The sequence below is a fragment of the Populus euphratica genome, unplaced genomic scaffold (genome assembly GCF_000495115.2).
Source record: "Populus euphratica unplaced genomic scaffold, PopEup_1.0 scaffold189.1, whole genome shotgun sequence".
In the NCBI taxonomy this organism is placed as follows: domain Eukaryota; kingdom Viridiplantae; phylum Streptophyta; class Magnoliopsida; order Malpighiales; family Salicaceae; genus Populus; species Populus euphratica.
Genome location: NW_011500030.1, coordinates 57301 through 80485, shown reverse-complemented (window position 1 = coordinate 80485; position 23185 = coordinate 57301). Strand labels below are relative to the sequence as shown.

The 23185-nt window shown below is 30.7% G+C and overlaps 2 protein-coding genes and 2 long non-coding RNA genes across 6 annotated transcripts; 2 read left to right on the top strand and 2 right to left on the bottom strand.

Moving 5' to 3' along the window:
* The first annotated feature begins 2029 nt into the window (after window positions 1-2029).
* Window positions 2030-7791, top strand: LOC105142411 (protein phosphatase 1 regulatory subunit pprA-like). Of its 2 annotated transcripts, none has more exons than XM_011050024.1 (7): window positions 2030-2393; window positions 2524-2754; window positions 2951-3097; window positions 3270-3412; window positions 3494-3608; window positions 7185-7315; window positions 7420-7791. In XM_011050024.1, exons 1-6 carry the CDS (start codon window positions 2100-2102, stop codon window positions 7263-7265), a joined length of 1011 nt encoding a protein of 336 aa, XP_011048326.1. In that variant the 5' UTR covers window positions 2030-2099; the 3' UTR covers window positions 7266-7315; window positions 7420-7791. The 2 variants fall into 2 exon arrangements, with proteins under 2 accessions (XP_011048326.1, XP_011048327.1); XM_011050025.1 differs by having other exon boundaries at window positions 7185-7330.
* On the bottom strand, window positions 7419-8383 carry LOC105142412 (uncharacterized). The gene is made up of 2 exons (XR_845554.1): window positions 8106-8383; window positions 7419-7820 (listed from the first exon to the last, which is right to left on the bottom strand). It is a non-coding gene; the product is annotated as an uncharacterized LOC105142412 (long non-coding RNA).
* A 5544-nt stretch (window positions 8384-13927) lies between these two features.
* On the top strand, window positions 13928-23185 carry HBT (CDC27 family protein). Of its 2 annotated transcripts, none has more exons than XM_011050021.1 (16): window positions 13928-14158; window positions 14850-14922; window positions 15074-15210; window positions 15425-15471; window positions 16134-16231; window positions 16385-16698; window positions 18021-18176; window positions 18868-19084; window positions 19316-19542; window positions 19626-19691; window positions 20302-20421; window positions 20676-20752; window positions 21497-21616; window positions 21761-21980; window positions 22086-22367; window positions 22724-23185. In XM_011050021.1, exons 1-16 carry the CDS (start codon window positions 14054-14056, stop codon window positions 22772-22774), a joined length of 2310 nt encoding a protein of 769 aa, XP_011048323.1. In that variant the 5' UTR covers window positions 13928-14053; the 3' UTR covers window positions 22775-23185. The 2 variants fall into 2 exon arrangements, with proteins under 2 accessions (XP_011048323.1, XP_011048324.1); XM_011050022.1 differs by having other exon boundaries at window positions 13929-14158; window positions 15101-15210.
* On the bottom strand, window positions 21229-21478 carry LOC105142409 (uncharacterized). Its single transcript, XR_845553.1, has 2 exons — window positions 21437-21478; window positions 21229-21338 (listed from the first exon to the last, which is right to left on the bottom strand). It is a non-coding gene; the product is annotated as an uncharacterized LOC105142409 (long non-coding RNA).

Sequence of the window (23185 nt, the reverse complement as noted above, 5' to 3'; positions counted from 1 at the left end):
TAATAAATAGTAAAATAATCATCACATTATTATAATATTAGAGAAATAATGTTTTATCTCTCTAGTTAGCTTTTATTAATATAAAAATCATAGAATTCCATCTTTTAACAACATTAATCTTAACTTGTTTTCTTTCAAGTTTTGAACTAGATTAATATATTATTGGTAGATTCAAGAATTTTAGGTTTGTCATGGTACCCAAAACCCAAAATACTTTAATCTGATAACCCTTGCTAGACCCATGGAAATAATAAACAAATAGAGAATAATTGTATACTTTAGTAGTCATGAGAGAGAAAATAAAAAAATACAAATAATCTATTAGCGGTGGTAATTTAACCATGTCTGTCTACATACATTGCATCATATAGAAGAGAGCATGTCTGCGCATTTATCTAAATAATATATGGTTAAATTTGGCTACCAAAAGGCATCTCACATCTTACATGTCTCCTTAATGGCACAAGTGTTGCTACTTGTTGGTACGCATGATAAATAGTTGATAGCTTTTCAAATAAAAAATAGAAAAGACAATATAAAAATACTTAAATACTTTTATGAACCTCTTAATTACATACCATTCTTATATAAATTTTATTATTAAAATCCATAATAATTTGTACATGGAGATATAGTAAAATCTCGATATCTGTTATTTTTATTTTTTTATAATTATAATATAAGATTATTAGAAAAACCAAAAAATAAAAAAATTGATAAAAAATATTAAAAAAAAACACTCTAACCATTATGTCAAACTGTTTTATAATTTGAATTATATATTTTTTTTAAAAGGAAACAATCTGGATTAGTTCTCTTGCGTTAGTAACTATTGTCATTTTATTTTATTATAAAGGCGAGGCAAATATGAATAAGAATTGTATTTAAAAGGAATTTTTAAACGAAAAAATCCTTCAATTGTCAGGGGCCAAGGGGAAATCAAACGTTTGATTCCTTCAGCTTTTTGTTCATTTTTTTATATATTTTGTCACATGTAATTAAATTTCAAAAGTAATTTTTTTTCTATTATTAAATGACAAATAAAAAATTAAATTTGAATGAAAATCATAAATATTTACCTTCTACTTTTTTCATAGATTAGATGTTTAAAGTAAATATTTAATTTCAAGTACCTTTTCAATTTTTTTTATGAGATAATATGTGCTGAAATACACAGATATTGTATTGAACCAGCGAGTTCATAATCTTGTTTTTTGATAATTTGTTGTCTGGTTCCTTATAACACCATTAAATTTATCCATATCTTAAAAAAAATAAAAAAAATAAGACATATATTAAAAGAAAATAATCTTTTACAATAAAAGAAGCACAATTGAAATTTTCTCTATTTTTTTACTGGTCAAAACTTGTAATTTTTTATTTTTTTATATAAAAAAACTTTTTATATTTTCTCTTTATATTTGATATTTTTATTTGGTACATTTATCATATTTTTTTAATAGTTTTTTATTTTTCCTTTCACTTTTTTTTAATATTTTTTTTATTTTTTAGACTTAAAATATTTATTGCTCCACACTTAACCTACTTATACTATTATTTTTATTCTCATAATCATGCTTTTGTAATTATTTTTAATTTTTTTTCTCTTTATATTTTTTTAAATTATTATATAAATACTAAAAAAATAGTTGCATTATTATCCCATTCTTGTATTATGTTAAAAATAAACTTGAAATTTCACATGTTTTTATTAACACATATAATTTTTTTTATATTTTTTTATATATAAATATTATTTTTTTATTCAAAGTTTTATTTTTTTATTTGATATAAAAATATGTTAATAAAATCTATATATTAATTTATTTTTATTAGAAAAAATATTAGATATGTAGCAGATGAGTGGATTGGATACGCGAATATTTTTTATTATTTATTAGTATAAATAGTTTTTAATTTATTTAATTTATTTATTTAATTTTTAATTAAAAATTTTATTATAAAAAAATATATTAAAATACTTGCATATTTATTTCTTATAAAAAAACTTGCATTACCCGCCCACAAAAACAAAAGAACTGAAACAATAAAGAGTGGGATTCTTTTCAGCGGTCTAGCCAAGAAAGCATCCGAAGCAAATGGACGGCGCGCAACCACCAAACGGCTCAAACCCGGAGGCGGACGATCAAGAGGTCGAAATCGATCCATCAAGCACCGTCCTGGACCTAACCAGCTTTCAGCTTCATGATCTCAGCTCGGTGGATTTATCTTCGAGTCTCACCGAGTTAGACCTGACCGCTAATCGGCTATCGAGCTTGGACCCTAGAATCGCTCATCTCTCGAACCTGAAAAAGCTCTCTCTCCGTCAAAATCTCATCGTCGATGCTGCTGTTGAGCCTTTCTCTCGCTGGGACTCGTTATCTGCTCTCCAGGTAACTCATTTTTTCAATTTTATTATCTATTTTCGGCTCTCTAATTATTATAAAATAAAAAAAGGTTAGTTAACTGATTGATTATTATGTTTTAATCATTATTTTTTTAATTGATATTATGTATTCGCAGGAGCTGGTGTTAAGGGATAATAAGCTAAAGAAAATACCGGATAGCGGCATATTCAAGAATCTTTTGGTTTTTGATGTTTCTTTCAATGAAATTACTTCATTGCATGGATTGTCTAAAGTCTCAAATACCCTCAAGGAACTTTATGTATCTAAAAATGAAGTTACTAAGATAGAGGAGATTGATCACCTTTATCAGTTGCAAATTCTCGAACTTGGTTCCAACAGATTACGGGTTAGTTCTCCTTTGCTTTTGAACATATTATAATTTATCCAAGCTTAAGAATTGTTGGGTTTACGATACACAATGTGTCGACGTGAAAGGAAAACTTTTAGAGATGAAATGGGAAGATCGTGGATGTTATGTTTTTAGGAGTTTCTGGAGCGTGGGATGTTCTAAATCTTGAGCTGCTTACTTTGGTTGTTTGCAGGTGATGGAGAACATGCAAAATTTTACAAATTTACAGGAGCTGTGGCTGGGAAGAAATCGTATCAAAGTAGTTAATCTATGTGGGCTGAAATGCATCAAGAAGCTTAGCTTGCAAAGCAACCGTTTAACTTCTATGAAAGGGTTTGAGGTACTTTATAGAAATTGCATTTTAATAGCGAGACAAACTCATGGCGTTCTTCTTTATATGTACGCGCGCGCGCATGCACATATATAAAACTCATGGTATTCTGTCACATTGAAATTGCTGTCTAAATGTGGTCCCCCTTATATTATTTATTTCCATTTTGTCGTTATTTCAGGAATGTGTTGCTTTAGAAGAACTGTACTTGAGCCATAATGGTATTGCCAAAATGGAAGGCTTGTCAACCTTGGTCAACCTCCGCGTACTCGATGTATCATCTAACAAGCTAACTTCAGTGAATGACATTCAGAACCTTACCCAGTATGTGTAGTCTTCCTTGCTCAGGATTGTGTTGTCTCTTATCCGGTTCGTTTCACTGCTTGACTCACGCCATGCTTACAGGTTAGAGGATCTGTGGCTCAATGACAACCAGATAGAATCACTTGAAGGCGTTTCTGAGGCAGTCGTCAGTTCAAGAGAGAAACTAACAACTATCTACCTTGAAAACAATCCATGTGTAAGATATTCTTTAACTTGGAAAACCTGACATTTTCAGGACCCACTGCCTGCATTCTAATCTATAGCTGATTGGATGACATTGCTGATGATTCAATGCGTAGAGATATTTCTATCTTGCTTTTTGTTAAGTTTTACTGATGGTCACAAGTAAATAGAGAAAGCATTAGATCCGGACCTTTCTTGCTCTCAAAGGTATATCCAGAATCATAGGTCTGCCCCCTCATTCGTAGCTCTGTATCAGTGTTTCTCCTCCCTCGCATTCACCCTTTCTTGGATCAGCTAGATTTCCCACTTCACCTTAACAGCATGTTGTTAGACTTCCGACACTTTTATCCCACTTTTTCTTTCCAGATCCTTGACTCTTTGCAACAAGTTTCAAATAGTTGTTGCAAGAAAGGCTTGTACTTGTGAAGATAGAGAACTCACATACTAAAATTTTTAGTGATAGTGGGCATATCTTTCCCTGGATATTTTCTATGGTAAGTTTAAACCTTTTTTTTTCTGATATACTATAACATGTCAATCATATGGATTCTTGATATGCTGGTTAATCACTGTTAATAGATTTTTTTTGAAAGCTCTCTAGGAGCGCTAATTGCTGTGTGCTCACAGGTTTTATTGTCCCACGACCATGGACATGTTTGAGGAATAAAAATGTTGATACTTTTTTAGTAGTTAATCACTCTTATTTTCTCATATCCTTAAAAAGCAATTAGAATATGTCAACATTATTTATCACCATTCTATGATCTTATTGAAGTTTTATCAATAAGTAGTGCTTTGCTATTCACACAGACAATTTTATTTAGCATGTTCATTCGATAGAAAATTTTATCATTGTTTATCTTTCTTATATTTGAACCTATTCCTTATAAAGATGTTTTAAGATCAATGAGGTGCCACAATCATGTCTCTTCAGTCAAATTGTATCCATGAATTTATGTGTTACAAGTTCTAGAGCCATAAAAAGAAATGAAAAGAAAACACTGAAATTGAAACCTCTTCGTAGCTTTGTTTCCAGACACGACCATGAATAATTGGCATGAACTGCTTTTCTTAAGTGAGATAATATTCTTCTGTGCTTGCACATAATTGATACTGTAACTGGATATTTGGTAAACCTCTGGAGCCTGAAGTGCATGACAACTGATTTTATTGTATTTTCTTGATTTGTCCACTCATTTCTCATAAAAGACATTAATTTCAAGAAACTGTGATGAAAAGTTTGCACGCAAATGGACAATTGTTGTGCATATCACGACTTATGATAGATATCATATTAGTCTTGTCTTTGACTTGCCAAAACTTGTTTGAATTATCTTTTATTGGGATCTCTACTTTTTTCATAGATTAGATGTTTAAAATAAATATTTAATTTCAAGTGCCTTTTCAGTTTTTTTTTATGAGATAATATGTGCTGAAATACACAGATATTGTATTGAACCAGCGAGTTCATAATCTTGTTTTTTGATAATTTGTTGTCTGGTTCCTTATAACACCATTAAATTTATCCATATCTTAAAAAAAATAAAAAAAATAAGACATATATTAAAAGAAAATAATCTTTTACAATAAAAGAAGCACAATTGAAATTTTCTCTATTTTTTTACTGGTCAAAACTTGTAATTTTTTATTTTTTTATATAAAAAAACTTTTTATATTTTCTCTTTATATTTGATATTTTTATTTGGTACATTTATCATATTTTTTTTAATATTTTTTATTTTTCCTTTCACTTTTTTTTAATATTTTTTTTATTTTTTAGACTTAAAATATTTATTGCTCCACACTTAACCTACTTATACTATTATTTTTATTCTCATAATCATGCTTTTGTAATTATTTTTAATTTTTTTTCTCTTTATATTTTTTTAAATTATTATATAAATACTAAAAAAATAGTTGCATTATTATCCCATTCTTGTATTATGTTAAAAATAAACTTGAAATTTCACATGTTTTTATTAACACATATAATTTTTTTTATATTTTTTTATATATAAATATTATTTTTTTATTCAAAGTTTTATTTTTTTATTTGATATAAAAATATGTTAATAAAATCTATATATTAATTTATTTTTATTAGAAAAAATATTAGATATGTAGCAGATGAGTGGATTGGATACGCGAATATTTTTTATTATTTATTAGTATAAATAGTTTTTAATTTATTTAATTTATTTTTTTTAATTTTTAATTTTTAATTAAAAATTTTATTATAAAAAAATATATTAAAATACTTGCATATTTATTTCTTATAAAAAAACTTGCATTACCCGCCCACAAAAACAAAAGAACTGAAACAATAAAGAGTGGGATTCTTTTCAGCGGTCTAGCCAAGAAAGCATCCGAAGCAAATGGACGGCGCGCAACCACCAAACGGCTCAAACCCGGAGGCGGACGATCAAGAGGTCGAAATCGATCCATCAAGCACCGTCCTGGACCTAACCAGCTTTCAGCTTCATGATCTCAGCTCGGTGGATTTATCTTCGAGTCTCACCGAGTTAGACCTGACCGCTAATCGGCTATCGAGCTTGGACCCTAGAATCGCTCATCTCTCGAACCTGAAAAAGCTCTCTCTCCGTCAAAACCTCATCGTCGATGCTGCTGCTGAGCCTTTCTCTCGCTGGGACTCGTTATCCGCTCTCCAGGTAACTCATTTTTTCAATTTTATTATCTATTTTCGGCTCTCTAATTATTATAAAATAAAAAAGGTTAGTTAACTGATTGATTATTATGTTTTAATCATTATTTTTTTAATTGATATTATGTATTCTTAATCACTCTTATTTTCTCATATCCTTAAAAAGCAATTAGAATATGTCAACATTATTTATCACCATTCTATGATCTTATTGAAGTTTTATCAATAAGTAGTGCTTTGCTATTCACACAGACAATTTTATTTAGCATGTTCATTAGATAGAAAATTTTATCATTGTTTATCTTTCTTATATTTGAACCTATTCCTTATAAAGATGTTTTAAGATCAATGAGGTGCCACAATCATGTCTCTTCAGTCAAATTGTATCCATGAATTTATGTGTTACAAGTTCTAGAGCCATAAAAAGAAATGAAAAGAAAACACTGAAATTGAATCCTCTTCATAGCTTTGTTTCCAGACACGACCATGAATAATTGGCATGAACTGCTTTTCTTAAGAGAGATAATATTCTTCTGTGCTTGCTCATAATTGATACTGTAACTGGATATTTGGTAAACCTCTGGAGCCTGAAGTGCATGACAACTGATTTTATTGTATTTTCTTGATTTGTCCACTCATTTCTCATAAAAGACATTAATTTCAAGAAACTGTGATGAAAAGTTTGCACGCAAATGGACAATTGTTGTGCATATCACGACTTATGATAGATATCATATTAGTCTTGTCTTTGACTTGCCAAAACTTGTTTGAATTATCTTTTATTGGGATCAAGGCTGTTTGACTTGAAGGAAAGGGAAAGCCACGGTTCATCTTTGGGTTTTGCTTGGATATCTCCTTTTCCCTCCTTGCTGTTTCCTTTGTTATTGTGGAGCTTTTTCACGTATAGTTTTGCTTCTTTTATTGCAGGCAAAGTCTACAAGCTACTCTGCCTTTTTGAGACAGATTTTTCCAAATATTCAGCAAATCGACTCCAGTGTGTTTGCTTAGAAGTTTGCTGAGTCCTGAGTTGTTCTTGGTTGGACAGCTCTCTCTACAAGGTCAATCCTCTTTGGGTCACGCTCCTTAATCACATAGCATTTCTATTTTTAGCTGCACTCATTGGGCATTGCTTTTAACAAGTTATCATGAATTTGAATTGTAGGTGCCATTATGCTACAAATTTTTCTTTCAGGAGAGAAAACTGCTTTTGCAAGGACATTAGGGATGCAAATTTAGGCATTATTCTGGTATCGTATATTATTTACAAATACCAGAAATTTTCAAAGGAGTCGTATTTTGTTGTTTGTTTTGATTTCTCAGGCAAAGCTTATTTACCCTTTTTTTTTCCTCCATGGTTCTTTATGAAAGTTCTTTAGTTTTCTCCACCAACATCACATTTAAAGTGACTTTACTGTTGTTTCCCATTTAATCGTCTGTTAGTTTTATTTATTATAAAAGTTTTGCTTATTTTTGGGAATGTAGGAAGAACTCTTCTTCATAGACAACGAACCTCATAATGGGAAATGAATTGTGGGAGTCTGTTCATTTTGTGAAATGCTGTGCCTGATATACGCTGTCATGGACTTAAAAATCTGTCTGATAGGAATTTTAGGCAACAGACTATTACATAATATGCCCTTGGTAGTATTTAGATTATTGCAAGATAAATGTTATAGCAGGGGAAATTGTCTTCTAGAAATTGCGGCTTGAACTCCGTCCAAGTTCATTCCGGTAAAACATGCATGATAAGCAGAGTAGACGAATACGTTCGGAGGTTAAACTATTGGAGAAAGTAACAGAGGAAAAAACGGGCATCCGGCAGAGAAAATCAGACAGCTTGAAGCCCGCCTCATCATTTGGCCAGGGACCCAAAGGTATAACGAAGATCAAAATTCAGTGTCATTCTCGGGAAGTTACCTAAAGAACCAACGCTGCATGCTGAGTACATAAAAGAACAGCAACCCAATTAGTAGATAAATGAATCCAGAGAGAGAATACAATAGATTTATGCAATTTTACTAACATCAAACTTTACCCCAACTTTTTAGGGTGTAAAAGTGCAATTATAAAAAAATAAAAAAGGAAAAAAGTGTTTTTGCTCACAAACCAGAGTGATAAATTTATCATCTTAAACTAAATATATCATCTCTACTAATATTAATAGAGATGTTGAATGTTTCCCTACTGCCTTAAGATCTTGGTGTATTAGAAATTTGGTAAGACTACTACAATTATTATATTTTTCACTCAAAATATATATTAATATTTTGTAATTATATTTCATCCTAACATATGGTATAGTCAGCTACGTGACTTGCATTTTGCTATGGATTAGATAATTTTTTTTAAAAAAATGAAAATATAGGCTTTTCCACCTTGTTTTTTGATATAAAAAATTAATAATCATAGACTGAAATATTTATAAACGAATCTAATTAAATAAATTATTATTTAATTAAAATATTTAATCTCATAGCAGAGACCTTGAATCTAACTATCAAATAACTTAATATTGAATGTGAATCTAACTATCAAATAACTTAATATTGAATGTGAATCTAACTATCAAATAACTTAATATTGAATGAGGAAACTTAAAAAAAAAAAACAAATAATGAAAAAAAATCTAGATTAACTTGGGTTATCTTGCTAACATGAAGATTAAATAACTTAACTTAATATTGAATGAGGAAACTTAAAAAAAAAAAACAAATAATGAAAAAAAATCTAGATTAACTTGGGTTATCTTGCTAACATGAAGATTAAATAACTTAACTTAATATTGAATGAGGAAACTTAAAAAAAAAAAACAAATAATGAAAAAAAATCTAGATTAACTTGGGTTATCTTGCTAACATGAAGATTAAATAACTTAATATTGAATGAGAAAACTGAAAAAAAAAAAAAAAAAACTCTAGGTTAACTTGGGTTGTCTTGCAACCACGAAGATCATGGGCACAAGACTAAGATAGACTCATGGAGATGAAATTGAAATAAAAAAGTACAAAGATTCATTTTTAAAAAATTATACGTTAAATAATGAAATTAAAAAATAATTAATTTTTAAAAAGAATCTAAAAAAAATCAAAGTCAACCTGTATGAACTTTTGAAACTTACATGGTCATGAGATCAGGACTGACCATATAAAAGGCAAACCTAAAAAATAAAGAATTAAAATTATCAATAAAAAAATGCTTAGTGTTGAAACAAAAAATAATTAAAAAATCAATGAATTTTTTTTAGCCAACCCAAGATTGATATAACCCCACATAAAAAAAAAGTAAAAAGAAAAGCATAGAAACCAATTTAAGAAATATATATTAAATGATAAAATTAAAAATTAATTAATTTTATAAAATAATTTAAAACATATCAAAATTAACTCGTGTTAACTTTTAAAAATCGTGACCTTGACAATGAAAAAACAATAAAGAAAAATCTTAAACTAAAAAAAATATTAAGGGATTAAATTGAAAAAAATACAAAACAAAAACAAAGAAAAGAATGGAATCAAATTCAACATAAAAAAATTAAAATCAAATATTTGTGGATGAAGTTAAAACAAATTTTGAATAAATCTGAAGTAATTATCTAATATAAACTAGATAGGTGCCCCCGTTTCACTCCAGGCCAAAATAATTTCTTTTATAATCTAAAAAATAATATTAAAGCGAGACGAACATGTTTTGAAGTAAAATAAAATGTCATGAATTTAGTTATAGATCTTGATGCTAAAGGTGAAAACAAAAGGCAATTAAAAAAAAATATTGATTTAATTTGAGTTAGTATATCAAATCTATAATAGGATTCTAAAATTGAGATATCTTCATGGAAAACATATAGAAAAAAATATTTAATATTTAATAAAATCAACATCCAAGGCTGAAAATAAAAAAGAAAATAGGTTTTAAAAAACTATTAAAAAAGAAGAATAGTGTTAACCCGAACTAACATTTCATACTCGTAATCCAAATTATGAGACAAGGATGACTACATAAAAAAAATAAAGAAGCTCAATCCTTAATAATCCAACACTAAAGGCTGAAAAAAAAAAGCAATTAAAAAAAAAATTTGATATAAAAATAAAATTAAATGATGTAAGAGCCTTAATTCAATATAGGCTAGCATAACAAATATGTGGCTTGGGTTGCGAGGACAAGTTTTCGTCATAGAAAGCAAAGTAAAAAAAACAATAAAGAAGATTAATTTTTAATAAATTTAATATTGAATGAGGAAATTAAAAAATAAAATTGATGAAAAAAAACATAAAAATTGATATTAATACAAGTTAAAATTCCGTAATCGTGTCCTAGATTATTAAATTGAGATTATCTCATTAAAAAAATTAAAAAAGTTCCATCTTAGACAAATCAAAGATTAAATGATGAAATTGAAAAAAAATCTAATTTAAAAAAATAAAGGAATGTGGGCCAAATTTATTATAAAAAATAAATTGAATCAAAAGATAAGAGATGGAATTGAGAAAAATTAATAAAAAATAATCAAAATGAATAAAGAACAATAAAAAAATGAAGGCCATAATTTAAATTAAAAAATTAAAAGACAACCTTTAATTTTAACTAGATCGACATGTTTTTTTAGGGGAAGATAAAGATAAAAAAGAAGTAAAAAACCCAAACACCACCTAACTATCATGAAATGCCTTACGCGAGCCTCTGCATTAGTTGCACCTTCATGTGATGTGTCAACTATTTTAGGCAGTATAGAGGTGTTATACGCGTTTTCCAAAGGACATAAGTGTCTTTTAAAGGATACGAGTGCCTCTAGTGTGTGTTGCGTTTTAGGGGAAGATAAAGATAAAAAAGAAGAAAAAAACCCAAACACCACCTAAGTATCATGAAATGCCTTGCGCGAGCCTCTGCATTAGTTGCACTTTCATGTGATGTGTCAACTATTTTAGGAAGTATAGAGGTGTTTTACACATTTTCTAAAGGATATAAGTGTCTTTTAAGGGATACGAGTGCCTCCAGTGAGTGTTGCATGTTTTAGTAATTATTTTTTAATTTAATTTTTCAAAAGATCTAACTGTCATTATCTCATAATAGAAAAATCATGAAAAAAATACCAAAAAATCCATTGATCTAAGCTATATGCTTTTGCTTTCTAATATGCATTAATAATTATATTGTGCTAAAGCATCTTCAATGGATGCATACATTGGTTGCTGTGTGTGATTGATAGTGTAGTGTAATGTATTTTTATAAATTTATTTATTTATTTATTTATTTATGGATTGAAAATATATTAATATAATATTTTTTATTTGTATACTTATCAATATCTTAAAATTATTAAAAAACACATAATAAATAAATAAATTATTTTTTAAACAAAAATAACTTAAAAATAACCTTCAAAAACAAGTTGAGCTGTAAAAACAAATTCATCCTCGTACTTTCACACGTCATTGTACTCTTATTTTTGTATCATCCTATCAAAAAAGAAAAAAAGGTGCCATTGAATTACTTTCCTGAAATTGGAAACTCAACCCTAATTTTTCTACTTATTTTTTATATTTCATCCCTCCATTCATTTTTCTAAAATCTATATCTCTCTGTCTTTCTTTCGAATTACCTAAAGAACTTAATTTCTTTTTATAAGATATAAATAAATTCAGTGGGAGATGAATTTGGTATCTAGAGTTAATATCAGAAGATTCGGTAATGGTGGATTTGAAGATAGTTTATGAAGGATGGTGGTGGTGGTTTGATGGTGGCAAGAATGGTGTCTTTAATGATGCAGGGTGCTGTCGGAGTGGCTATGGTGCTTTCAACAACAGTGGCGATGAAAATCATGGGTTTGGTGGTGGCAAAGAGTAGTGGGCTTGGTAATGATCCATTTCTACTTTTTGTGGGATTGGGAATTTATTGGAATTATATTTTTTATATTTTTAAAATATTTTAATTTGTTAATATTTAAAATAAAATTTTTTAATATATTTTTAAACAAAAATACTTTTAACCATATATACAAACACCCTTTTCATTGCTATAAATCAAGGGTGTTGATGGTGTATTTGAAAACAAAACAAAAAAAAATCTTGAAAAAACAAACAATAGCAAATAGGTCAAGTCAAGCATACAAGATAATTAGGTTATTTCAGAGTATTTTTTTTAAGTATATTAAAATAATTTATTTTTTATTTTTTAAAATTTATTTTTAATATTAACATATCAAAATAATTTCAAAATATAAAAAAATTTCAAAAAAAAATCAAATTTCAATTTTTTTCCAAACAACATTGTGCCCCGATCAAATGCTAGCACACAAAAGAAATGGCAAAATAATTTGTGCTCTTCTAATGCTTCTTCATTGTTTGAAGATGATATTTCTTGTCGTTTTTTGCTATAAAGATTAATGAGATGCCAAATGATTTGTGCTTCCATTACCATTGCTGTTTATAAGTATAAAACGCAGTGTTTCGAGGTAAATTCTAAAACGGTTATTAAAATCAATACAATTAGGGATTTTAAAAATTGATTTGTGTTTTTATTTTGAATGAAACGGCAATTGCTTTTCACCAATTTACTACATGTTTCATCATACAGGGTCATGTTGGGTAAGGAGTTAAAGAGAGTTAAATTTTACAAGCGTAGAATTTAAGCTTGTTTGCCCTCCGTTAACCCCATATTTAAAAAATTACATTATATTATAGTAGTATTTGATGCTACAGCAACAATTATTTTTTAAGATATTTTTATTTAAAAATTTAATTATTATTTTTTAAGATATTTTTATTTAAAAATCTAATTAAATATTTTTTAATTTTTAAAATTTTATTTTTAATATCTATACATCAAAATAATTTAAAAATATACATAAAACAATAATATAAAACAATAATTTAAAAAATACGTTATAAAAAACACAATAAAACCATAGAAACAAATACTTTTAATAGGATATATAGAAAATATTATTCGTTTATATCAATAATTACTGTTATTTATTATAATTGTTTTGTATTTTTTTTTAATTTATTTTTTTCTCTAAAGTTATTAAATCTTCATTATTATTCATTTTATTCCATACATTAGGTGTTTATAAAGATTTTGAGTTAATAATTTATTTTAATTTATTTTTTAAATATTTAATGTGATATTGAAAAAATACTATTATATTAAGTTGATAATTGATTTTGTAAGATGTTAAAATATATATTATAACATTAAATTGATATTTGATTTTATAAGATGTTACTTGCAAGATATAATTTTTTAGTTGATATTAAATTTATAATAATTATTTTTTATTATATAATTAAAAATATATTATTTTAAAAAATTATATTATTAAACTTTATAGATATATTTAACTTTATAGATATATTCATGAGTTCGATGAACTTAATTTCTTCTAACAAAATTATTTTTTTATTTTTTTATTTGATATTAAAATAATTAAAAATTAAATTTTATAATTTATTTTATTTTATTTTTATGAGGTTTTTGCAACCTAATATTTAATTTATAATTAATTATTTTTATTATACTATAATTAAATAATTTTGTTTTTTAAAATAAGTTATTAATCTTAGTTATCACTTTAAGAAATATCAAAAGAAGAGGGGGTGACACCATAGACGACTAACCCAGACAGGGAGCATCAACTATGAATTATCTGGACAATCTCTCGTACGTGAGGCATTATTTGAAATAAAAGCTAACACGTGCCATCCCATTTTGAACCTCAAGAAACCCCCAAAAACCAGAAAACCCCTCTTTTTTTTTTTTTCCTCTTTTTTCTCTCTCTTTCAATCGAAGAAGAAGAAGAGATGGAAGCGATACTAGTAGACTGTGTAAACCACAGTCTTCGCCATTTCATGCATCGAAACGCCATATTCATGTGCGAACGGCTCTGCGCCGAGTTCCCTTCCGAGGTATCCCAAAAAGCTCCGATTTTTTTTAACTTCGACCCATTTTGTTTGGTCCCCGAGAAACCGCAAGAAAATTAAAGGGATAATCTTTTACAGGTTGCAAACACAGTGTCTGTAATTTTTATTGGTTTCTCAAGAACAGTCAGGGGTCTTACTATTTACTGGCAAGATCGGTTATTTTTCTTTTTCTTTTTGATAATTTTATGGCGATTCGGGACTGATTGGAGCTCTACGTCGCTTTAGTTCTTCTTATTATTTTTCTGGGAAACACCGGGACAAAAACGTCCGAAATTCTGATTTGTTATGTGAATTTGACATTTAAAAATTAACTAAATTTGTAGAATTTATCTATAAAAGGGTTAAGGTTTTGATACCTGTGAGTTATGGAATTTTGGGCTAATAGGAAGAGGATTTTTACTGGATTTGTTTACTCACTGCTTGCTTCACTGCTGCTATAGAATCAAACTACGAAGATAGCTAGATGAAACCTGGAGTCTTGGTTTACGAAATATCTTAACTAGTTGCATGTTCATTTTGACAATGTTTCCTCAAATTTTGAGGATATGCTTTCTCACTCATCCAGTTCCTCTGTCTTCATAATCTATTTTGATACAAATGTTATATGCTTATTTATTTTTCTTTTTGTTGTACTAAATTTTACCTTACTTCAAAATGATTGCATTTGTTTATGCAGACAAATTTGCAATTGTTAGCAGGATGTTATCTGCAAAATAATCAAGCATACGCTGCGTATCATATTCTAAAAGGTAGTATGCGTCTTCATGTTTTCAGCTTTCAGATAGTTGTTAACTTAGGATGATCTTAATTTATTTAGTCATTGTGTTCTTTCTTGTCGTGGATTTTTTTTCCCTCTCCCATTGATCCATTAAAAGCATTGTGTATTCATGTATCTTTCAGCTTTTTTCTTTTCATTATTATCTGTAGGAACACAAATGGCTCAATCCCGCTACTTGTTTGCGATATCATGCTTTCAAATGGATCTTCTAAATGAAGCTGAAGCTGCATTATGTCCTACTAATGAGCCTGGTTTAGAGGTGCCTATTGAAACTCTGAACTAAAAATTGTTTGCCTTTTCTACAGTACCTTTCATCCACAAAACAGGCTGTTTTTATCAGCATTTTCTGCCATAGTAGATACGAGATTGAAGTCCTAAAATTCATCATTGTTGAATGCTGGGTGCAGTTGTGTGCTTTTTGACTCACATTTCTTGGCATTGATGATTTGCTCATGTTGTTTCTCCCCTATCAGGTTCCAAATGGTGCACCTGGGCATTACCTTCTCGGGCTTATCTACAGGTCGCTTACCTCTTTCCCAAATATTTAATGATTAACTATCACAAGAACTTTGTTGTCTTTTGCTTTAGTTATGTGTAAAATGCAAGTTACAAACAGTTTTCCTTGTTAGAATTAAGAGAATAGTTTATGAAAAGATCCTTAAACTTTTGTTTCAAGTACAAGCCTATATTCTCATTTATCACTGTAAAAATATCAAGAAAGGAAGAATAATTGATATAAAATTATTCTTTTTCTTGACTTTCTAGATTCTTTCTACTGTCTGTGTGCTCTGCAAAATGCTAACAGAAGAGAGAATGATGCCCTCAATTTAATATTTCCATCGATTCTTTGAAAATCTGAAATTCTTGATTTCATAAAATTTTATAAAAGCCATTGATTCGAATCATAAATTTTTTATGAAATGATTTTAAAATATTAATTTCCCTTTCAAAAGGCTGTAGAACTGCACATGTATCATCCAAAGCTTCTTGATATTCTAAAAGCATTCTCCTTAGTTGTTTATAATACCTTACTATAAAGAAGTATCCTGGTTTTAGTTTCATATTTGAATTTCTGAACCAGCATAATTATTAAATTTTGTCTGGCGATATTTATTCGCATCTCCTTTTATATCCTGGTTAAATATATCAATATCTTATTCCTTTAAGTTCATTTGGATTCAGGTATACTGATAGAAGCAAAAGTGCCATCCATCACTTTAAGCAAGCTTTATCTATAGATCCTTTATTCTGGGCTGCCTATGAGGAGCTTTGTATATTAGGTATGGCCATTGAACATCTGTGCAAATCTGTGTCTTTGGCAATTCTGGCCCACCAGCCTCTGGTTCAAATCAAAAGAAAAGATGGTCATCTACTTGAGCATTATATTTTTTCCCTGATGGTATATGGGCCTTTTTTTTTTATCAATGTTTTAGGTGCTGCTGAAGAAGCAGCTGCAGTTTTTGATGAAGCAGCTGCTCTTTGTATTCAAAAGCAGCACATGAATCATGCATCAGCATCCCAGAACTTGAGCATATCCAATGAGGATCGTAATTTAGTTTCTGCTAGAAACTTTGGCTTGGAAGATGGAAGTCCAAGGCAGTCAAAACACCCACAAGGGAATAACCTAAGAGATATTCCTGGAAATTATCATGGAGCCACTACGTTAGGAGGATCTGCTAGTCATCATTCAAATGGTGGCCTTCCAAACCTGTCATTTTATAACACTCCTTCACCAATGGTTACACAGGTATGATGATGTAAATTATGCCTAGCTACGAGCATACAGAAAATCTGGCTTGATACCTCAAACTCTAACACTAGTGAATTCTTCTTTTTTTGTTTGAAATAATGACTAACTTCTGATTTTGTATTTTTTTTTTGTTTGGGGCAAACTTTCTACCTATTGTCAATCAGATTTCTGGGTAACATTATGTGATTTTTGTTATTGATTCGACTTACTTGGTCTTATCTACTCCTCTTTGTTTTATGCACTCAAAAGATATGCTCAATTATGGTTACTGTTTAATTTTAGGAATGTACCACGTCTTTTATCTTGCTAATTCTTCATTTGCCTCACCAATTTGAGGGTCTGTCATATTTTGAATTCTGTGTTTACTCTCTATGGATTCATGTTTTCTCCACCTAATTGGAAGCTAGCCTTTGTGTTTAGGGCTTGTGAGGCAGAATTGATTCTTTAATTAATCTGTCCTCTGTTCCAACATTTGTTTTGTAGATTTTCTGAGAATGACACGTAGCTTGTTCTTCTTTATTGCTCTTGGGTTGTTACGCAGATGGTAAGGGTGGGGTAGGTCTTAGGTTCAATCTTGGTACCATTTCTTGTTAATTTTTCTTATTGAAGGGTCAAATGTTCAATCTTTGAATTTGATCCTCATTTTTCTGCTTACCAAGCATGGTTTATTCTGTGACTTGAAATGCAGTTGTGCATTTTTTCATCCTATTCCTTTGATTTCTTTGTTAAATCTTGTTCCCTAGACTTTTGATCTTTATCTTGAAATAACATTTTCATGTGAAGTAAAGTTCTCTGCTAATTAATTTTATCTTATTCCTGCCAGTTCTTGCTCTTTCTTTACTATGCTGGTCAAAATGCTTCGATGTGCTCTTATGTCTATATATAGAAACATGCACCTATTCTTTCATTTCATGTTCACATGTTCTTCCATGTAGTAACTACATCTCACACCTTTCTGCTTCATCTGACTTCTTTCTGCTGTATTCATTGTTTCTCATGCTGGTGAACCTGCAAATATGCTACCATCTCTTCTCTTATGAACTATAGAATATATTACACGGATAGAATGTAATTAATAATAGTAGTTTATAGCTCTAAAAACCAACACTATTAGTGTTTCTTTCTTTCTTTCATTTTTTATTTTTAAGTTACACTGCTTTCACCAATTAATTTTTTTTAAATACAATATGAAATATTGCACTCACAGTAAGGTTAGGATATAGTTTACTTCCAAACATTGTTTACTTAAATTTGGTGTTCTTTTCCATAGCATGTTCCATCGTTTTGTATTTTTTTGCTCATGACACTATATTTTGCAGTTGTCGAGTGTTGCCCCACCACCACTGTGTAGAAACATGCAGCCAAATGGTTCCAATCCTAGCATGCCTGGTTTTGATAACAGTGCAAGGTCAACTGTGAATTCTAATATGCAGGCCCCTCGAAGAAAGTTTGTTGATGAAGGGAAATTGCGGAAGGTTAAGAGCTCTAATACAGCCTTTCTTTTGTTAATTTTGTGTCTCCAATATCTCTTCCTAGCTAAACTTCGAAACTCTATGCCTTTTTTTTAAAGAAATGATATAGTATTTCAGGTCTCAGTTGTGAAGCACTTATTATACTGCACTTGCAATAAGGAAGATTTGTGGGTTTGTTTTCCTTGTATGAGGAGACATTTCATAATGCAAATTTCTATATTTGGATCTGAATATAGCACCTTTGAGATTTTTTGTTTCTGTTTTTCCCTGTGCTTTATCCAATTCAGTTTATCTGTGCCATGATTTTCTGTCGTCCCTTGTCTTCATGGTCCAGACTTAGCTTATCCTGTAAGCATTTCTTGTGGGGGATTTTTTAACCTTCCTGTTTACTAAATTGTTTTATGGAATTTTAGTTTGTTAATTGACCTTGTTGACACATCTTCATGTATTTTCATCTTGATTACTCCATGGGGCATGCATGATTGATTTTCATCCTTGTATTGAAGGCATCCTTTCCATTCTGCTAGTTGTGTAGGCATGTTATATTGACATTAACTTTTATTAAGGTTTTTATATCTTGTGTGACTTTGTCAACATGCCTTGGTCAAACCTGCTATTGTTCCGTCCATCTTTTCTTTATTTAATGAATCGTTCAGTGGTTTCCACAACATCAATGCCCCTCATTTCTTTTCAGATTTCTGGGAGGTTATTTTCTGATTCTGGCCCTCGGCGAAGTACAAGGCTTGCTGCAGAAGCAGGAGCCAACCAAAATACTAGTTCTACACTGGTTGCAGGGAATGGAACTAACAACTCTCCTAAATATCTTGGGGGTTCCAAGTTAAGTTCTTTGGCAATACGTTCGGTGACAGTTCGCAAGGGACAGTCATGGGTCAATGAAAATTATGATGAAGGTGATTGTTCTTCTTTTGTTTGACTAAGTTGTAGACATGTACATCCGTTTTAACATTGGAGTTGGCTGAAATGTTGCTTGTGTTAGTGCGGTGGACTTAAGTTGAAATATCAAGTTATCTTCCTTTTGTCGCTATTTTTTATTGTTCTGCAGCATGCATTCTTTTGGTCTTCTGTCTGCTTATTGACTATCTAACCAGTTGCTTGAAAATTTTGATTTTAATCTTATTAAGGGATACGGAATGAGGCTTTTGATGATTCACGTGCAAATAATACATCATCAAATTGTAGTCCATCACTCACTGGGGATTCTAGATCTCTTGAAACAGAAGTAGCAACCATGCCCGTTGGTGGAGTTATCGCAAGTCCTTCATGTATCTTAAGTGGTGCTCTAGAAATATTAGGCCTCCTGAGAACTCTTGGGGAAGGTTATAGACTTTCTTGCATGTACAGATGTCAGGTATTAACTGGTGCTTGCTAAAAGATCAAAGTTATTAATATTTTGAGGAATGTTTTTCACCACCTAGCTTCTTGGTAGTACAGGATGCACTGGATGTCTACATGAAACTACCACACAAGCATTATAATACAGGCTGGGTGCTTTGCCAGGTAAAAATCGGTAGTTGAATATGAAACACCTTGTTTTCTTCTCAATTTCTTTTCTTGCTGCTTAGGATGCACTTGTCTCACTGATAGATACGCAGAAAACTAGTGATGAGATTGATGATGAATATATGAGATACCATTGCATATTTACTTAATTAATTATTGATAGGTATTGAAATTTCAGAACTGAGTGCATGCTATTTTGAGTTGAAATGTAAAAACTGTCATGGAAATAAAATTTTCATAAAAAATTTCCTTCTTGAGTTTTCATGTTTGTAATCTAATTGCATGCATTCCAGAACTGTTTTAAACTCACCTTTTGAAACTCTGCCATCATCAGTTTTTGATGATATCAGTGATATTTTTTTTTAATACTGGCTTAAGGTTAGAAGCAGTCAATTTTATTAACTTTGCGTATTTAAAGAGATTCTGCTTTATTTTTCACCCCCATTAGTTTTGGTTTATTTAGAACTGGAATGTATCCATTCTGGATCCCATGCTTCTTTTTGTTTTTTGCATTCTCATCTGTGCTTCTCTCAAAATGACTGTTTGCTTTGATATTATACCATCTGCATGCTATACATTATTGGACATGCTTGTATTTTGAATGCAGGTTGGAAAAGCATATGTTGAATTAGTGGATTATTTGGAAGCTGATAGAGCATTCAGTCTTGCCAGGCGAGCATCACCTTACAGTTTAGAAGGATTGGATGTATATTCTACGGTTCTTTATGTGAGTCTATCTATATAGGAGGTTCTGGTAACACGTTCCATGCTTCTTTCTGCTTAGTTTATAGTCCGTATTCCTAAAATGTAAAAGGATACTTGACTTCTGGTCTCTGCCGCTGGAAATCAGGATAATATAGGGTTTTATTCCTAGAAACTAGTCATTATATTCCAATTGTAATGCTTGATGCTTGCACTCATGCATTTCTGGTATATCTATTTCTTACATTAGATGAAGTTTTATTCTTGCATTTGTTGCAGCATTTGAAGGAAGACATGAAGTTAAGTTACCTGGCTCAAGAACTGATATCAACTGATCGTTTAGCTCCTCAATCTTGGTAGTGCTATTATACCTTTTAACATATAGTGCTTTCATTGCCTTTTTTTTTTCTTTTACCTGTTCACAATCTAGTTTTCACGTTTTATATGGTGGTTATCACCTTAAATTTCTCCTCTGAGCTGTTATACATATTTTTCTTCACGAAAGCAGCCGTAAAGTTGTCTACGCTGCTCATTATTTTTTGGACTTCGTTTTTCTCTTGTCCTTGTGGGCCTCGAAGAGTAAAGCATATACCCTCAGATGCAGGAATGCTTTGTTCAATCATTACTAAAATTGTACCATAATGAAGCTGATATCTTGAAATCTGGATACCTTTTTTGTAGCTCTGTGGATATTTATGAGGGAAGGGTCCTTTTGTATTCATTCACAATTTCATGTCATCTTTGCCTAACTAGGTGATCTGCTCATTTCAGTGGTTGCTTTTAGGATGGTTGACAGGTGATGTTATCTGTTATAGAGACATTATGATCCTTATTTGAATGTGCTTGAAACAAGTTTGGGCATAGCACAAGGCTGGGTGATTTCAGTTTGTTAAAACATCAAGCGTGCTTAATTTACTTTTCTGCAGCTGTATTCATCATTACCTGAACAAGTTTGGGCATAGCACAAGGCTGGGTTATTTCAGTTTGTTAAAACATCAAGCGTGCTTAATTTACTTTTCTGCAGCTGTATTCATCATTACCTGTTCTTATCATCATCATCATCCTCATTTGTCACTCATTCAGGTTAAATGGGCATGCAGGTGTGCTATTGGAAATTGCTATAGTCTGCAGAAAGACCATGAAACTGCCTTGAAAAATTTTCAGCGAGCTGTACAGCTTGATTCAAGATTTGCATATGCACACACCTTGTGCGGTCATGAGTAGGTCCCTTGGTTCCTTTTTTTTTGTTCCTTTTCTTTTCTTATGATAACTGACATATTTGTATTTTCAAATGATAGAGTTCCATATTAAATTTTGGATTCAGGTTTCATGTAATTTTCTTGCAATTACTTTGTTACTTGCAGATATGTTGCCTTGGAGGATTTTGAGAAAGGAATTAAGAGTTACCAGAGTGCTCTACGGATAGATGCTAGGCATTACAAGTCCTGGCATGGGCTTGGGATGGTCTATCTTCGGCAAGAGAAAAACGAGTTTTCTGAGCATCACTTCCGAATGGCTTTCCAAATAAATCCTTGTTCTTCGGTGATAATGTCTTATCTTGGGACTGCTTTACATGCCTTAAAGGTTGCACCATATCCAAATTGATTGTTAAATTTTAGATTCCAAAATTGATAATGTCCTATGGCTTTCTTCTCATTCCCCACCTTTTTGATTTTTTTTTTAAAACAGAGAAATGAGGAAGCTCTGGAGATGATGGAGAGGGCAATTTTAGCTGATAAGAAGAACCCTCTTCCCATGTATCAAAAGGCTAATATACTCGTGAGCTTGGAAAGCTTTGGTGAGGCTTTAGAAGTCCTAAAGGAGCTGAAAGAGTATGCTCCTCGTGAAAGCAGTGTTTATGCTTTGATGGGTAGAATTTATAAGAGGCGTAACATCCATGACGAGGCAATGCTTCACTTTGGTCTTGCTTTGGATTTGAAACCATCAGCAACCGACGTGGCTACAATAAAGGTGATTGCTTTATTTCACAATCTCTTGCTTTCTAACATTGGGAATTAAACGTGAAAGCAAATTTATTTTCTGAGAAAAATGGGTTATGAAATTTACCTTGTATACTCAACAATTCATAGCATTGGTCAGAGCATGAACTTCAGCGAGGAAACGCCTTTTCCCTCTCTCCACAGATTGATTTTAACTGGACTGAATGCCTAATTCACCTGAAAGGTGAAATCTAGCTTTTTTTCATGGTCTCAGTCAAAACCATAACTTGAATCTTCAACTGAATTTATGGACTTTACCTCCTTTGTTTTTTCTTCGTTAGGGTGGAGTTACATTCTGTTGACATCTTATTTCTTAATATTTGACAGGCTGCCATTGAGAAGCTGCATGTACCAGATGAATTAGAAGACAGCTTGTAGGTCTTTTAACATTGGAGACACATAGGCAGAAGGGAACACAACGCAAATTGTGCAGCTTAGAGCTGCTGGCCCCAAGGAGGATAGCCTGCTCGTGCTTTCGATGAATAACGAATACAAGAACTTGATCCCGGGCGTTTATCTGGCATGTGGCGGCTCTTTTAGGTGGCGGCTTTTGCAGAAGTGACCTCAGTTTTGAAGGTGATTGACATGCTGACAGAAGACTTGAGGTGACAAAGGCCCTAGAAACTGCCATTCTTGTACCAATAGTTGTATAATCATATGTCAAGATGAAATGGTTGTATTATTCATTTGTTTTTTTTTTTTTTTATCAAATTTATTCTCTTGGCCCCTCCCCTGTCATTTGAACTCTCTTCTTTTTGGTAATGTCCACAACTATGATTTCAATGGGCA

Bases quoted from the DNA above. Each gene is read 5' to 3' on its own strand.
- LOC105142411 (XM_011050024.1), top strand. From the start codon at position 2,100: ATGGACGGCGCGCAACCACCAAACGGCTCAAACCCGGAGGCGGACGAT. The intron at 2,394-2,523 runs GTAACTCATTTT...ATGTATTCGCAG, and splicing joins ACTCGTTATCTGCTCTCCAG to GAGCTGGTGTTAAGGGATAA. The intron at 3,609-7,184 runs GTAAGATATTCT...CTTTTATTGCAG, and splicing joins ACCTTGAAAACAATCCATGT to GCAAAGTCTACAAGCTACTC.
- HBT (XM_011050021.1), top strand. From the start codon at position 14,054: ATGGAAGCGATACTAGTAGACTGTGTAAACCACAGTCTTCGCCATTTC. The intron at 14,923-15,073 runs GTAGTATGCGTC...TGTATCTTTCAG, and splicing joins TGCGTATCATATTCTAAAAG to CTTTTTTCTTTTCATTATTA. The intron at 16,232-16,384 runs GTATGGCCATTG...TCAATGTTTTAG, and splicing joins TGAGGAGCTTTGTATATTAG to GTGCTGCTGAAGAAGCAGCT.